This window comes from Pseudoliparis swirei, chromosome 17 (assembly GCF_029220125.1).
Source record: "Pseudoliparis swirei isolate HS2019 ecotype Mariana Trench chromosome 17, NWPU_hadal_v1, whole genome shotgun sequence".
NCBI lineage: Eukaryota > Metazoa > Chordata > Actinopteri > Perciformes > Liparidae > Pseudoliparis > Pseudoliparis swirei.
The window spans coordinates 9752633-9770342 of NC_079404.1; the positions used below are offsets into that span (position 1 = coordinate 9752633).

The 17710-nt window shown below is 45.1% G+C and overlaps 1 protein-coding gene across 1 annotated transcript; it reads left to right on the top strand.

The window, feature by feature from the left end:
* Positions 1 to 219: 219 nt before the first annotated feature.
* Positions 220 to 16605, top strand: LOC130207566 (stonin-1). The gene is made up of 12 exons (XM_056436213.1): positions 220 to 381; positions 3482 to 3625; positions 4913 to 4981; positions 5096 to 7017; positions 7170 to 7372; positions 11444 to 11593; positions 13642 to 13743; positions 13842 to 13965; positions 14991 to 15556; positions 15943 to 16188; positions 16308 to 16397; positions 16498 to 16605. The coding sequence occupies exons 4-12, from the start codon at positions 5175 to 5177 to the stop codon at positions 16603 to 16605; spliced, it is 3432 nt and encodes a 1143-aa protein (XP_056292188.1). The 5' UTR covers positions 220 to 381; positions 3482 to 3625; positions 4913 to 4981; positions 5096 to 5174.
* The last annotated feature ends 1105 nt before the right edge of the window (positions 16606 to 17710 follow it).

The window sequence follows — 17710 nt, forward strand, 5'->3', positions numbered from 1 at the left end:
ATAGATCATATGTTTAGCAGAACATGGGTTTATTTAATGAAAGGCTATGTTCGTTGTTTATTTCCCAACACAGAGATATACCCAGTCGACCTATTATCTTAATTATTACTTGAGCTGAATATCTTCCTGTCTACTTGCTGTGATATACGCTCCCATCTCCCGATGGCGACATTTCCTACAGTCACGAACGCAGCACGGCGCTGTTCATTCCCCAAAGTGTCCCGCTTCAGGACAGTCTGGTGAACTCGGGAGGGGAAGCGCTGTTCAAACTCCAGGATTTACACTCTGCCATTTTGAGGAAAACCGGCCGACAGCGAGAGTGCGGACGCGTCCCTGAAACAGAAGTCATGACCCGAGTTAGTGAACGCGCCCTGTGAATCTGTGAGTATGCCTCTCTTCTGCTCGCGCGCAGCTGTGTTTCGTGTTGTTGTGGCGCGAGCTGAGCTGGTTCGTGTCCGTCAGAAGCGACTTAACGCCGCGTCGGTCCGCTCGGTCGACTCGGCGCCGGCGCTCGGAGCAGCGGAAGGCGAGTGCGTCGCTCACACCGCCGAGGAGAGTTGAGTGACAACTTCTCTCGGACTTCTTGTGAGCACAAAGCCGCAGAAGCGAGCCCAGAAGTGGGCCCCTGTGTTCCGGGACGCGGGCCCGGCTCTGTTGGGGATGACAACACGCTGGTACTGTTTTCTTTCTCCAGCCCGAGTTGTTACGGGACACACACACACACACACACACACAGTTACACACACACACACACACACACACACACACACACACACACACACAGTTACACACACACGCCACACACCTACACACACACACACACACAAATGTCTGGCATTTACCGAGCCCACGCTGCAGGAATGCTCTGTGGCAACAAAGTTTCAAGATATGTTTCAAAGACTAAACGATCCAGTGTATTTGCAGTGGCCGTTGTGTGTGCCATCTACTGCTCGGAAACAACACCAACACGATGGTTTGTTCTCCGAAGCCGGACTCTGTGCTACTAATGACCATCGGCTAAAGTTTGCTCCCAATTGTCAACCAAAAGCTGCCAGAGCACGTGACGTAGCGCAACACTATCGCCACCTTGGCTTCAGCAGCTGTGGATACGTGTTTTGCTCATCCTTTGCAGGAGGACAGACTGTTTTTGTTTCTGTCAACAGTGACACAGTCTTGCTTTTAGTGTGCTCCAAAATAAAAAAGGGAAATGCACATTTTCCATGAGTTTATTATTAGTTATCCTGAAGTGTCTGGGATCAACATGAATAACTCCTGCTTGAGTAAACTAAATGCAGTGTAGAAGTGTAGTATTGTTTTATATCAGAATCAGAATCAGTTTTGTTGGCCAAGTAAGTTTGCACAAACAAGGAATTTGACTAGGTAAAGTGTCTCAGTGCTTACACAAAATATACATTTCAACACAATACAATACAGAACAAACAAAACAAACAGTGCAGTACAGAACAAACAGTGCAACGGTCTAAGAAGTTTTAGAGAGGGAGTGCTGAAAACCGTGCAAATAAACAAAAACATAAAAAAACACGAGAGCACACCACCGAGGCAGCCATCCGCGGCGCCATCTTGGATCTACATATATATATATATATATATACACACTTTTTGTGTGCTTCAGCTGACAAAAGATTATCCCATTCATTCCAGCTTATTTCTTATTCCAGTCATGCTTTTCTGAACTGTGAAAAGAAAACCTCAAATGAATGCCCTGGAATTATTGCACATAATACAGCCGACGCAGCATTTTATTTACTCTGTTTGTTTAAGGCGTGAGGAGACAAGAGCAGCGGCACCCACACTTTCTCTTCTGCTTGGTGTTGATGGGAGAACAGAGCTCACTTTGCAGAACAGCACCAGTGTTGTGATGGAATGACCCATTTCCAGTGGCAACACTGGAAATGGGTCATTCCATTTCCAGCTGTGCACTATAGATTATTACAGTCATTGTGGTCACAACCGTAGTACCCTCCCGTCAAATGAAAAAGGGCGTCTTATTTTAGCTCTGTTTATATACTTTTCCAAAGGGAACTGATCCACTCTATCGTGTGAATACACAGGACATTGTCTCGTTTAATCAGGAAGCATCTGGCTGCTAAGTTAAAGTTTAAAAGTGTTTGTTTTACCCAGCAGTTTTATTCCTAAACCACAATAGTTTCCTCCCAGTCATCATTTGTCAGGCGACTGTTCCTGCTTCCTGTCATCATTGTCCTCTGTCACAGTCGTCAGGGATTGCAGTAAAGGCAAAATAACTAGAGCTCCTCATGGGAATGGACTTTAACCGTGACTTAAATTATCGTTGCAATGAAGATATTCTACATAATCAGTTGAGTATCAAGAAGTGGCACCCAGGATGTGTTCTGTCGTGCCTGATGGTTGGCGTCGGCCCCTGGCTGCTGTTCCTCTTTTGTGGACGGAGGTTTCTGGGAGTTTGTGAGAAGTTGTCACGTTATTCCAGACGCATGATCATTCATCAGTTTGGACAGTTGGACCTGTAAATGGTTCTTTTTGGAGAATTAGCGTTCATATCAAAGCGCTGACTGGCCTCTTTTTTTAAAGCTGATGAATGCATCTATTTGGCTCCATATTAAGACCCAATAATTATATCTAAGTGGCTGCAGACTTTAAGTTATCGTGCGTGATAGTCAACACAATGTTGCCGACACCAGGCGAGCGAGGGTAGTGATTTCTGTAAGTATAGTAATGATAAACAGAACAGGCCTAATGGGATTAGCGCTGCTTTTTAACTGGGAACAGTGTTGTGTAAATGATTATTATTGTCATCAAGTTATAGGTGTTGGATTTCTTTACCTCCCAAGTCTCGACATGATAACCGTGAAAAAGGTGAAACTTGTGAAAGTAATTCCTCCGACTTGTTTTATATGTTTACTAAATACCTAATGGGCCCATCTTCATCCCCAGGCTCCTTCTTCGTTTCCGTTTTGTTCCATTTGATCGTGATAAACAACCAGACAACCCTGAACTTGTGAATATCTTGTAAATTTTTTTGAGGGGGCGGTGATTTGATAAAAATGGACATTAAGATACTATTTGTTGTCAGTTCACACGGACGGAGCAGGCTGGCGCATTTCCTGTGTGCAAAGCTGCTCGTCCCAGAGGAATGTGTGGAATGTCATTTCTTGTCCTCTGTAGATTTAGCAGCGAGAGAACCCAGAAAGAGATGGCAGCCCGCCGGTGACCCCCCGCGGAGGACTCAATCTTCTCGGTGCCCGACAATTTTGAACCAAAGCTGAGGGATTCTGTGAGTCGCCGAGGCAGGACGAACCCGCTGTCTGTCGGCGTCATTGCAAACCCTCATTAGAAAGATGTTTGACTGAAGACTCGTCAATGCACCACCCGGAACCAGAACCCGGTCCCACTGGATGTCTTCCGTGTTCAAAGTCTGTGATCTCGAAGGGAGGAGGACGGCTGTAATTGAGGCTTTCGGCTTTCAATTATTTTCTTCCAGATTGTTCTGGGGGAGATGAGGCTTCAACAATTTTGAAAAGCAGCTTCTTCTCCATGGCCGAGTGAGCCTGACGTTGGTGAGAGTAGAGCTGCCGACGCATCAAGAAACACACTGTGCTGGACTGGCGGGGTAATTAACAAACAGGTGTGTAAATACTGCAGCGTGTTCACTCTGACTATTTGCTGATTAGGCGGAATGCCATTGTTCCGCATTATCAGAACCCTCTCCAATGTTTCAGACCGATACTGAAAGACGAGGAAACGTCTAACCAGCTCGGCTCCTCCCTGAAGCTGCTTTGCCGCCTTCCACCTGCTTCTCACTTCGTGCTGGTTGATGAGGCAGGATCTTTGCCACCGTAGCTAACCTGTCTCGCACGCATTTTAGAGCAGGCTTGCAATCAAATATTTAGACTCTGCTTATTTCAAATACTGAACCGTTGAACAGAAGAACTCCTCCCTTTTGAAAAACAGGAATAGTCCCTTTTACTCTAAGCATTTCCTCCTCTGTTCCAGAGGGAGCTTCTAGAAACCTTTATGTATCGCAGTCCTTCGAGAAACCCAGTGTCAGAATGTCTGGATGCCAAAGAGTTTCCCCAGTAGAGAACATTTATTCTCTAATCTTTGTTTTCCTAGGTTTGAATGGAAGAAAATATTGTTGTGCATATGTCAACTTATTGTTAAGAATTATAACCACACAGGTGTTGTACTGGCTTTACCCATGTATGAAGATACACCCATCGGAGTAGCAGTGAAGAATAAAGGCTGCACAGCTGCATATAAATGCCAATGTCAGCATGCTATGTTTACATGGTACCGGACGTAACGTTTCAACATGTTTGTTTAACATGTTAATATTTGCTAATTAGCACTAAACACAAAGTAAGGCTGAGGCTGATGGGAAGGCCATTTGTTTTTGCAGATATTTGATAAGAAATCAACGGGTGACTATTCATTATTTAGAATGACAACACTGCTTCATTTGCTCGCCCATGTATCGGTGTACCAAGACCGATACTTCGCTCCAAAGCTACGCTACAAACTATTGCTATAACTATAAGCATAAAGGCCACAGCGCTGTATCTGCATCCTTACGGAAATGAGGGAGATATGTATCGGCAGGCATTTGGTGAACTTGTCCCTCGTGCATGAAGCTGGTCAATAAGACTGCTGGCTCTCTTCTGATTGTGTTCCCGCTGGACAGTTCAGTTCGTAAATGTTTGCATGAAGCATTAAAGAAAAGCTCTAATCCGGTGTCACCGGGAGAATCTGCTGCCGTGTGACGGCGCAGAGTGCTCGCCTCAGCGCTACCGTCAAACGAGCCGGAGTTAATTGTGGTCTTAACATGATTATGTTGTTCCAGGTTTTCAAGGTCACTCTCTCTTTATGTTTTAATGGAGTACCTTAAGGAAATATGTTTTATTTATATCCCCAGGAGCTGTTTCTCCCTCTTTGATAAATGGACTCGCTCAGCTTTCCAGGGAACTGATCCATTCAAGAGCATGTGTGTTACCTCTGGAACGTCTCCAAATGTTACCCATTTAAAAATAATTTCAAAAAGACCGAAGATGAAACTTTGTTTTGGATTTTCTAATGGTGCCTATTTGTTTTGTTGCAGATGAGAACGCTTCAGGGGGCCAGTTGACCCAGCAAAGGAGGAATTGCTGATTTGAACTGGCTATCCGCCCTCTCCAGCCATGTGTTCCACAAATCACTCAAACTGGGTCACATTTGAAGATGACAGTACACCTTTCTCGTCACCTCAAAAGCCCCTCCAGTCACCAGGCCTTATCAAAGCCTCGGTACCACGTCCCAATGGTCTGAAATTAGTCCCTCCCCCAATCAGAGACACCTCCTGGAGCTTCAACAGTTCTCTGGAGTCGCCTCAAAGCCACGCCAGCCTTAGTGGAAGTTCCTGTGTACCATGCAACACACCCTCTTGCACCCCTGTGAGTGGCGTTCCTGGCACTGCGTCCCCATTTCACTTCAACACGGGGGAAAAGAACGACTTCTTCCGGAGTTTCTCCAGCACCACCTCGGTTCCCTCGCCTGCTCCAGAGGAGGGCCCACGCCCTTTCCCTTCTTTCCAGGGCAGCTCAGGACACTACAACCCCTTCTGGGATGGATCTGGACACAGTGCCGATGTGGACAGCTCCTCCTCGGACTCGGAAGCTGAAAAAAGCCTCCCGCGTTTCTTCATACGGACCAAAGACGGCAGTGAGCCTCCGCGTGACCACCTCCAGAACTCCTTCTCCTACGTTTGCCACCAGCTGGAAGGCCTCCGGGCGGGACCGGACCGCGGGACGGAGACGGGAAAAGATGGGGAGAGGCGGCCGAGCTGCAAAAGCGAGGTGCTCGGCGAGGTGCTCGGCGAGGGCGCGTCGCAGTTCGTTCCTCGGGGTCTGTTCCGGAGCCAGAAGAGAGACGGCTGGCCTGTCTTGCTCAGGATTCCTGAGAAGAAGAACCGCATGTCCTCACGACAGTGGGGGCCGATCTACCTGCGCCTGCTGCCGGGAGGCGTGCTGCAGATGTACTACGAGAAGGGGCTGGAGAAGCCGTTCAAGGAGCTGCAGCTTCTCCCCCAGTACCGGCTCTCGGATCTTAAACTGGAAAGCTACGGCGAGCCCCGCAAAGTCCTCTCGGTCAAGGTGGAACATTTCTCGTACGCGGAGAAGAAGCGCTACCACCCGAAGCTGGAGGTCAGCCACGAGGCCGAGGCCGAGGAGCTGCTCAAGTTCGGCTCCACGGCGCACGCCGACATGGAGGACCTGGTCGTCTCCATGGAAGAGGAAATCTTCAAGCTGTGTTTTCCCCGCCAGCAGAGGCGGCACTACGAGGAGCAGGAGCTGTCCCTGCAGATCACCGATCACATCTGGATTCAGCTGGATACGCTTGGAGACGTCATGGAGCGGACAGCCTTCACCCAGATTCACTGTCTGGCCTTCCTGAACGGACTGGGAGATTGTTTCCTCGCCCTCAACGATCTCGGGCTGATGCGCTTCGACTCCGGCTACGGGACCGAGGAGGACGGGGAACTCTGGATGGAGATCGCCGACTGCCGTTTTCACAAGTCTGTGAACGAGTCCGAGTTCCAGAGGTCCCGGCTGGTAAAGTTCTCGCCCCCCGAGTCCTGCAGGGTGGAACTGATGCGCTACAAGACGGAGGTTTTGGGCTGCACAGAAATCCCCTTCTCGGTTAAAGCTGTGGTCACAGTTCAAGGCGCCTACGTGGAGCTGCAGGTCTTTCTCAACATGTCGGCCACCTTCCCGTCCACACTGGGGGTGTGTGAAACGTACCCGCTGTGTGAGAACGTGGTGATCCGCGTGCCGGTGCCAGGCAACTGGGTCCGAGTGACGCAGACCGCTGCCTTGCTGCGGCAGAGGTCACTGAAGGCCCGGATGAACAGAACCGCCTGCCTGGGCGCTGTCGGCGCTGCCGATTCACAGCCCGTCATGCAGGTGACCATCGGCACCGTCAAGTATGAGAATGTGTACTCGGCCGTGGTGTGGAGGATCGACAGACTGCCCGCCAAGAATACGGGTAACGCATTTTGCAGAGATTAAAATCCAGCCCGGCGCTGCAGCTTAACAAATCCTCTTCTCGTTGGCACCGTGGCTTCTTGTCGGTACGTCTGCCGCTCAGGGGGGCGATGACACGCTAACGACTAGTGCACTTTGTTTTCTCCTCTGCAGCGGTGGATCATCCTCATTCGTTTTCCTGCAAGCTGGAGCTGGGATCCGACCAGGAGATCCCAAGTGACTGGTACCCGTTTGTCACCATGGAATGTGAGATTATGGGCGCAGTCGTGTCACAGACCAGGGTGAAGTCGCTGGGCACCGAGAACGACATCCAGCCGCAGAAACACGTCACCAGTTGGACGCGCTATCATTGTCAGGTAAGAAGGCTCACCAGTGGGATTACGGTCTTGGTCAAATCACAAGAAAAACACCTCTTTTTTTTCACAAGGAAAAAAAACATTGGTTTTATTTCCAGGTGGAGGTGGAAAAGAAATGGATTGAAACGGAGTCACAGAAGCAATCGGGCTGCATGACGCAGTGACGGTCCAAGAAGCTCTGACGAGGACGGTGTCCCTTTGGTCCAAGACATTTGCTAAAATCTTGTTGACGGTGAAAGGGAATGACTAAAGAAATGAACAAAAACAAGGGTGATGAGGGACTTTCTGCTTATATCTGGTATCAAATTCATGTAATGACTTATAGTCTGGCAGGACTTCTCATGGAGCTTCCCTGATTTTGTATCCTTTAACTTAGACTGAATTAGTCTCGACCAAATTACAAAAATGTGGTTCTTTTGCCTAGCACTTTACATTGAATAGATTTATTTACTGTGTGCCGACAGTTTTTTAAGAGTACTGTATATAAGCTTGCATTTGCGTCATCTGCACTGCACTCCAGAATGATTGTCAGCCTCAATAAATGTACGCGTGAGATAAACAGCGTGAGTAATGAGCGATATTCAAAGTGTTTGAGAATCTTTTTTCATCTGCAGATGTTCAGGGTCAGGCCCTGTTGTTGCCCGGCAAAGTTTAGAGTTCACAGATTTTCACACGTATTCGTTTTATTATAATCCTCAACCTTTGTACTAAATTCTATGTGACATTGGCATGGCAATATGTTGCCGTCCCCCTTGTATCAATAAGCATCACAACAAATATGAAAAATAAGTGGATTTTATAAGTTATGCGATTATAGTTACAAATACATTGTTTCCAAGGCGGGTCACTTCCTGCTGAGCCCTCAGTATTTGTCTGAAGTGTCCCTAATCACAATAATTTGGGTTGAACCGACTCAAAGCCACTCAGCAGTCAGACAGCTGATCACAAGGCTCAAAGCAACATGAGAGAAACCCAGGATTAGATCATTTCTCACGATGTCTTTGACCCAAAAGGCTGCAAAAATGTCCTATTTGAAGGCTTTGCCAAACAATTAAGTGCATTTTCTAAATGAGACAGTAGTTGCCGTTTGGAACCTTTTGAGCGTTTCTTCTAAAGGCTGTGTTGTAGTAGCAGGTATTCTCAAACGTGTCATGTCCGAAATGTACTGTGCAACGTGAGGGTACTATTATTATTTGTATTATTATGCAATACAACTCATTACTTGTGTTGCTTACCTCAAATTGACTTTATACTATGGCTGTGTTCTGGAGGACTGTAATTATATTTAAACAAAATCTTTATTACATGATTGTTCTGCCTCTGGGTTGTGAATAGGTTTGATAAAATACTTTTAAAAAAGACGGGTGAGGCTTCATAGTGAACAGCAAGGCCTTCGGTGATGACTTTAACGTGTAAGGTACCTGGCTTAAGCTGGATATGATGTACTTCAAGAGTAAAGATTTTAATTAAAACGTTGTCTCATGGTACTTCTTCACAGATGTTCCTCAGACTTCTTCCAAGTATACAAGAAACTAACTGCGTGGTCAGTGAATAGCTACCGGAGAGCTGGACATGGATAAAACACCACAATATTATGCATTGGTTATTAAAAAAGGAGCAAAACAAACAACTGAGTGTCAAAACAGCACAACTTCAGTCTGTGTTGGCCCTCATCTCAGAGGTGTCGAGACATCCAGCAGTGAGGAATGACAGGCTGCTGCTGCTGCTGCTGCTTAATAGATGACACGGGATTAGTAGGAAACTATTTTGAGCTGCTGTGTTATTTGTTTTATTTGATTAACTGATAGTTTATAAGTGCATACGAGTTGAATAAAATATAAAAATAATGCAAGACTCTAGCCTGGCAGCTTTTAGTCCCTGCTCTTCACTAGCTGGTGTCTTATTATTCATTGTATTGTTCATGGCCTTTGGGTGTTTATACTTTAGGCCAGGGGTGGGCAAACTTTTTGACCTGCGGGCCACATTCGGTTCAAAAATGTGGACACGCAATGTAATTTATTAAACCTGGAGATTGCGTCTGTTTTTTATACATTTCAATTTAAGGTGCAAAGTTAAAGTAATCAACATTTACTGGAAAGAGATCAATGGAATCACTTTCAACATTCAAAACAAATTATTACCCAAAGAAATACTCAAGCTCAATAATTTCTAATTGTTTTAAACCCCGCAAAATAATGGACGGATTGTCTTGAGAGATAGACTATATTAAATATCCTGCCTGCAGCAGAAACTAGAAAGGGGTCTTTAAATTGAGGGCGATGTGCAGCGTTATCTGGTCAGCATGTGTAAGAACCATCACAAACAGACTGACAGCGCTTTACTCGAGAAAATATGGCCCTAAAGCTGACAATTGAAGTTCGATTTTTAAAAATTATTCATATCTCTTCTGAAAACACACCTTTACTCATGTGGAAGAACTGTTTTGGTGTTTGAAATTGGTTTACCAAAGGTCATAGGTTCACAAAAGCAGTGAAATATCTGAATACATGTAATTGCACCTGTCCATCCTGGAGAGGGATCCTCCTCTGTTGTTCCTGATCCGATGTGAGGTCAAAGGTCAGGGATGTCTATATGCACAGATTGTAAAGCACTCGAGACAAATTTGTAATTTGTGAAATTGGGCTCTACAAATAAACTGAATTGAATAAATGAGGAAAACCAAATTTTGTATTAACGTTTTTTTAGTAAAAATGATGTGGTCTGTCACACATTCACCAAAATGATAAAGATGGGACTGAGAAATGACTTCATATTGCAGATAAAGTTTCATGGGGTGTGTGTGCAAATAAAAAATGACCATTACATTTTATTTTTTATATAAATATGTATTGTACATAAAAAAAAAATTCTACATTATATACATGTTGTGAAATAGAAAACAGAACACAACTATTGACAGACTATTTACAATATAGCTTCACTATAATAACATCATGTCATCGTGTCACGAGACCTCTCTGCTGGCCGGGCAGGTGGAGCTGCAGGTGGAGCTGCAGGCGCTGGTGAATCCTCTCTGTAAAATACAAGACTAGTCAGCACCGCACATGTACCGGACACCGGACGGACACCGTGACACGTAACGTGTAGTAAAGACTCTTACCCGGTCCAAGTGGACCTCTTCTGGCTGCGTGTTCCTCCTCGTGGCTCTGCAGCCCCTCCAGGCTCCGCGCTGCTCGCCAAAATCACTGCGGCTGTTTCTAAATGAGCTTCACCTGTGTGGTGGACGGGTCCCTTGTGATTTACTGAGTGTTCATTGGTTGTTTTTTTCGCAAAATGTTGACAGACAAACGGATTGACAAATCATGGTGAAGGGTTTTGTGTGACGAGTACTTTCCGCGCCAATGCACACCGGAAGTAAACAAAGTCTCGATTTGGACAAGTTCGGCGGGCCGGATTAAAAAGCCTAACGGCCGGATGTGGCCCGCGGGCCGTAGTTTGCCCATGTCTGCTTTAGGCCGTCTCTCTTCAACACAAAAAAATGCAACCCTAAAAGTGAGTGCAAAGTTTAAATCAAATGATAAATGTTGTACTTCATTGATCAAAATTGTTTTACAAATGAAGTTGGAATAGTTCTCAAAATGATATCTAGTGTTTAGTTCTGTTGATCACGATAGGGGGCAGTGTGTGTCACATTAAACTCACCGTGGTGGAAATGTAATGTAATGGTTACTTCCATTACATTAATTATTTTAAATGACCTAATATTATCTATCTATGAAGTAAGTGTGGATGAGTAAAAAGAACACTATTTAACATTAGTCATGGGAATATAGACTAAGGAGACTCCTCTGAGTGACTTTCTTACATTGACAGCTGACAGGTGTCACTGGCTGCTCACATTGCTGCTGTTGAGCTCGAGCGTTCTTCTCATCTTCCTCATCAGAGGAGTCAACCTACAGTGTTGGATGTGTGCCAACATTACCAAACAGATGTTGGGAGCAAGTAATGATCACAGTCCCTGCTGCTACATATGTACAGTGCATTGAACACCAAGAAAAATAAGGTGTTTTGTCCTTTTTTACTCCTGACATTGTGTATTATTGTGCTCAGACTGAGCCCCCAGCACCAGGGGTGGGCTGGCCATTGGGGATGCCAGGGCCACCATCCTCTAAATACCTTCAGGCAGGTGGAATGGACATCCTGGCAGCTCATCAAATGGTTGCGGCTGCAGAAGCAGAGCAGGAGGATATGACCAGAAATGTACGGAGGGTCAAGACAGCGGCCGATACCTTGGTCCAGTGGGCCAACATAAACTTGAGAAGCAGCGTGAGGGGACTGAGCTGGAGGTGGAGAACACTCTGCCACAGTAACGGGGAAGAAGGAAGAGATCCATGCCTGGAGAGATGTCCCGAGATGCGGCTGTGAGTGACTGATGCCGAAACCGCACACGAGATTGAGGTCCACAATCAAAATCATGGACACAGTGGCAGGAAGCGTGCACCAGCGTTTCCTCAAGAGTGGCACTTTGTCTACTGATCTGTCACTCCTGGACCCGGAATGACTTCAGCCAGGTAACATTGTCAGGCAAAGGTTTCTCAGAGGCAGCACTCGGAGAGTTGAGCAAGTGTTTGCTTGCCCCCCCACACTATGCCACTGATGTTTACTCCACGTCGTATGTTCTGCTCTGTTAATTCATCCACGACAGTTCGCACTGCCCTCTGATTCCAGTTGCTTTATTGTGTGGTCTTCCTCTGCTGACATTCATTCCTTAAGGCTCTGTAGTTATAACCATTTGACACTAGCCCGGAGTTAAAGCATATTCATCTAGCAAATTAGACCTACCGAAGTGTTCCAATAACCGTTATATTTGTATTCCATCTGTCCATCCAGGCAACTTGGTGGATCCAATTGTTATAAAAAAAAAAGTGTATGGATATTTTTCCAAGTAGGCCACTGACTGGTCGATACGTGCAGTGGGCAATGCGCCGTGTATTGAGGGGCCGGTCCGACAGGAACCCGGTGCCCAGCACTGTGGCACACGTGCAACAACCTCCCTGTTGAAAGTAGCCATAACACTAGAGCTGTGTTGGACAGAGGTATTTGAGTCTCTGAAAGCGCGACCAAGTCCCTGCGGAAGCGCGGATGTAAGGCGGCCTGCGGGGACACTATCCAACCTTGGCTTTACACATAAGCCTCTCCAATGCAGAATAAACCACCACCTCATAAGATGTCCCTCAACTGTTTGGTCAACCGCCATGGAAATGCAAACGTAGTCACAGAAGTGTAACATATGAGATGCACAATGCTCAACATTAATTAATTCATTACAATCATACTACATTGTCAAACGTATGTTAAATGTTACATTATCCAGAAACAAAGAACTACAAAAAAAGAAGAAGAAGACTTATCTCCAACTTCCCGAGAGGTCTCAGCTCCAATCACGTCTCTGTGGAGCCTAATTAGGATCACCTGTGTGTTCACTCTCCGGTTGGTGCGGTCCACACAATCCGACTTCACCGCCTTCAGGTGTCGGTGTTTTCAAGACATCCACGGTGCTACGTTCCCCGAGGCCATCACCGGACGGCAGAAGTTCCGTTTGCCTTGAAGCATGCTGACCAACACGGGCCCCGTGGTAAGCAAAGCTGCGTCTAACTAGCGTTATGGGCGCTGCATGCGGACGACTCCTTAAACTGGAGAACCATACATGCGCTCCTGAACGCACCCTTTCTATTATCATACAGGATATATATTTGTTCTGAGCCTCAAGCTATTTTTTCAGAATAACTGCAGTTTTAATCAATCATGTTGTCGAGCCAAATGTCCTCACAAAAAAGGTTATATGACGTTATATATTTTGCAATCGACGATGGTTTTGACACCTTTAAAAAGCATGAAACATTTTTTTAATTTATTACCAATTTAACTCTAAATTCTGTTTTTTTATATTGACTTAAATGCACAATGAACAGTATTGGGCTCAGTATGTGGAAAGATTGCTCTCTTAAGCAAATTTAGATTTTGTGCTATATAAATTAAATTGAAATTTGAATCTTTAATCTATTCTGAAAAAGAAAATCTAACGAGAAAAATACGACTGTAGGCTACTGACACGTGACCCAGAATGAAGAGTGACTTTGATATGTGTAGAAAACATCCAGTTAATGTTGCATATGCCATTTCCAAACCGCTGGCAACATGGAAACAGTCACATATTTGAATGGTGTTGAATATGTTGCTTATACAATCATACACACTCCCAAGCAGCTCCAAAGCTTCTGACTTTCAGTGTGTGTCAACAACTGCAGGCCAAACTCTACTTGTCCATAATTGATGATGTCATTGAGAGTATGAGGGAGCTCTTCTTGGATGAAGGGCTTGAAGACCGTGTCCTGGACGATTTAAAACATGTGAGTTACATAGTCCTGCTTCATTTAAAAAATAATACATGTAATGCACAAGTTAGACCTTCTAGTGAGGATATACGCTGTTTCTTCTTGCTGTGCAGCTTTGGGAGTCAAAGATGATGCAGTCAAAAGCAATGGAAGACTTCAGGAAAAATAATATCAACTCGGCCAACTTTGTACTGCAGCTCCCCACCAACTACAGTCGGATCAATCAGGCACTCACAGGTGACGCAGATCTGCTTGAAATGAACTGCTTCATGCTTGGGGGGATTTTTGTTTGATCCTCTGCTCTTGATACATTTGATTTTTTTTTGCTCTCAGCCTCAGTTGTGATCCCAGCAAGTCAGAATTTCCACAGTTTCCCCATGAAGGCAAGTTCCATCAAGATGTGCAGTTCATCTTCTCCCTGACCTCGTATGGCTCTTTACTGAATTAATTAATTAAAATCTTGAAAGCTACTGGATTTCTTATCGCTCAATTAAATCACTGAACACAATGTTGAAATGTAAACACTGTTGAATTTATAGCTATAAAGCTCAACTATATCAACATTTTGATTTGACAGCCTGTAAGTTAAAAAAACAATTGCATTTTGGGCAGGGACTTTTGTTTACGAATATTTAGATTGGATGTCCAACAATTTAGTTTGATCAGCTTCAATATATATATATACACACACACACACACACACACACACAACTTTACATCTGAGTTTGTGAGCTCTAAAAAAATTACTTTTCAAAATATATTGTGTGTGTTTCAAAATAATGTAATGGGTAATTTAAACCACATATTCTGTTCGATTGCTGTCCTAGTATAATTCTTAATGGCTATAAAGGGCTATTATGAGTAACATTCACTTAGTTTTTCTGACACTAGCGCTTAAATGACACCAGTGAGACCGACCTGTTGAATGCAGTGATGTGACTGCGTTGATGAGGCCAAACAATAAACTGCAAAGTTTTATTCATAAACTCAACATTTTGTAATGATGCAATGTTTGATATATTTATTAATAATGATGTACTGGTTGATTATATTTTCCTTGATTGCAGAACAATTCAGAGATGCTTCCTACTTTCTCTCTCCCTGCTGGGCTATCGTACCCTGTGCAGATACCAGCTGGAGTCACTCTACAAACAGCTTCTGGTACAATATGACTTGTGTCGCGTAGCCCACATTTGCTTTAGTCTGCAGCATGCACTGATGGTTTGAATTAACATGTCACTCTTCCCCTTTGTCTCACCGAGGTCAACTTTACAAGGTCAATGTTCCTGTCTTGGTGACTCAGGCCCCAGCAGGTCAGCCACCTCTATCCCGACTCGCGCAGAACGTCGGTGGGCGGAGAGAAGCTCCTGCCCCTCAGTCAGCTGCAGCCCCACCAAATGCCTTGTGTCCTCCTCAGGAGGCGCAGCCGCCCTCTCTCCCAGCGACCGGCGGCGAGCAGCCGCCACAGCCAAAGGCCAATTTCCTCCCCGGGCAGCAGAGCAGCCTCCCCCAGCCGTTGCTAGTTCGTCCTGCTGAGCCCTCGCAGCCTCAGCCCTCTGGCTCGCCAGAGCTAGAGGTCCCGCTGGATGAAAATGAGCCAACACCACAACCCAAACCTGTGAACCTCAGTATGGGCGCCTCACCCTACAGTCAGTTATTAGACTTCCAGATCAGCACCGAGGAGGCTTTGACACAGACGGGACCGTTAAAGAGCAGAGACATCGATGACATCCTGAAAGAAGTGATTGAGGAGGAGAAAAAGAAGGCAGAAATGGCCAGGAATCTGGCGCCCGCAAAGACTGACAACCAGTCTGAGGGTGTTCTCGGGGTAATTCGAAAATAATATATTCTCCTTCAGCAAATGGCAAGAACACACATTGGCTCAAAAGGCCGATGAGGTCCAGATGTCCATCGTTAATAGTGTTCAAAAGTTTTTATTGTGGGAAGTGTAGGATCCACAATTTTTGGACGCACACCAAAAATCTAAAGGTCAAGATAATTTAATTAATCTAGAATATCTGTTAGCCTGTTTATCTTAGCACACATTCTCACATTAAAGATTTTGTCCAGAAGATCCTAATGCTGTCCAACTGGCTGCTGTGCTTTCAACTTAAGCCAATTCAGGTGGTCAATTTAAAGAAGACATTTTAGCAAAGTATATTCCATAATTTCTGAATGACTTAATTGTTAAATTTCTTCTCCATTCCTGCGAAGCTGGACCTGGACTTCAACTACAGCGAGCTGATGGACATCGTACAGCTGGACGGTCCTGCAGGAGACTCTGACATGGAAGAGGAAGAGCCAGTTTCCCTGGAAGACAACGACTTCCTGGGTATAATCAACGCAGAGGCCATAAAGGCCCTGCAGGGAGAAGAGGGAAGCAGCGACAGCAACAGCATCTCCTCCAGCAGCAGCAGCGATGGCGACGGAGCCGATGGACTCGATAAAGTCGAGGAAGAGGTGAGAGCGAGTGAGTTGGAGACGCATCTGTTTACGGGAAACCTCCACCTGATCCGCGTCCTACTTTGCATCACGTCTCTGACCGTCGCATGATTCAACAACCCCGTTCTCTCCATCAGGATCCTTTGAACTCCAGTGACGATGTGCTTGAGCAGGACATCCCAGATCTCTTTGAGACGGACAACGTCATTGTTTGCCAGTATGACAAAGTAAGAACATGTTGACTCTACGTTGGTCACTTTTCTTGCCTCTCAACAAGAGCTGAGCACGAGATATTAATATTGTATGAAAATGTTCTTTCTGTTGCAGATTCACCGCAGTAAGAACCGCTGGAAGTTTCATTTGAAGGATGGAGTGATGTGTTACGGAGGCAGGGACTACGTGTTCTCTAAAGCTGTTGGGGAAGCCGAGTGGTGATGAGCTTTAGTTCCCAGGAACACATCGGATATTTGTGTTTAAAGGGGGGAAACTATTTAAAAGGGGAGGATAATGAGGGCATTTAGATCTCTTGGTGGTGCGATTTTGCTTCAAACATGTGCCGTTTGCTTTAAAACACTACTTTTACTTCCATACTTTATTTAATTTGTCATTATTATTATCTGAACAATACTGCAAGCCGTTTACGATGTTGGAACCAATTACTAACGGCGTTTCTCATGAATCCAGTCTGAGAAACAGCATGAATTTGTTTTGTGTAATATTTAGCTGAAAACAGTTTTCTTAATTAGTGGAGCGAAACATAATTTGATCTGGAATGTGTTTTCTTCTTGTCACGATCATGTTGCTTTGAGGGTACCTAATGTGCTGTTTGATTTTCAAAAGTTGTAATGTCTTTCCTTTAATCATGCTCCAAATACACTGAACTGCTCTGTGGTGCTGCGTTCAATAAACTCTTTCCCCCCTGTGCAAGCCTGTAGCCTGTCGTTTTCATATTATTGTTCTAATGAGGGCACTATTTAAACCAAACTACTACGTACAAATTCACTGAAACATGACAAAATGAATTTCCGAATGCCAGCATGTACTCTAAAATCGATTTAATGTTTGACTGTTTTGAATAGACACTGGAGCAGCTACTCGCAGCGGGAAAGAGAACACGAGGGAGGCGAGGCAGCAGCAACTCACAAATCAGTAAAAAGAAAACGTAGAAAATGTTTTTGACATTGTAGGTATTGTCACAAGCCTTGTGGTGTTTCCCTATTAAATTTAAAGTTCATTTGATGTATAACAGCTTTAAATATGACATCCATAATAATGTAGTGTGCACACTCTACTGTGCTTTATAGCAGCGGGGAAAATATGAAAAGTCACTGCCACAGAGGGAGAATTTGTGGCACCACCTAAATGTGATGTGTTTACCAGGTGCTATACACTCGATGCCACAGTGATCAATACGGTGAGCATGGCCACACGATCAACCAGTTATTTCTGTTGTCAGATGTCAGAAATATTACATTAAAGTTCAACATTGTAGACAGACATGTCTCTAGGAGTCAGCAGTGAAGATGGGAACATGGTGCTG

Coding starts and splice junctions, on each gene's coding strand:
- LOC130207566 (XM_056436213.1), top strand. CDS start 5,175: ATGTGTTCCACAAATCACTCAAACTGGGTCACATTTGAAGATGACAGT. Junction 13,966..14,990: donor GATCAATCAGGCACTCACAG/GTGACGCAGATC, acceptor TGTCTCACCGAG/GTCAACTTTACAAGGTCAAT. Junction 15,557..15,942: donor AGTCTGAGGGTGTTCTCGGG/GTAATTCGAAAA, acceptor ATTCCTGCGAAG/CTGGACCTGGACTTCAACTA.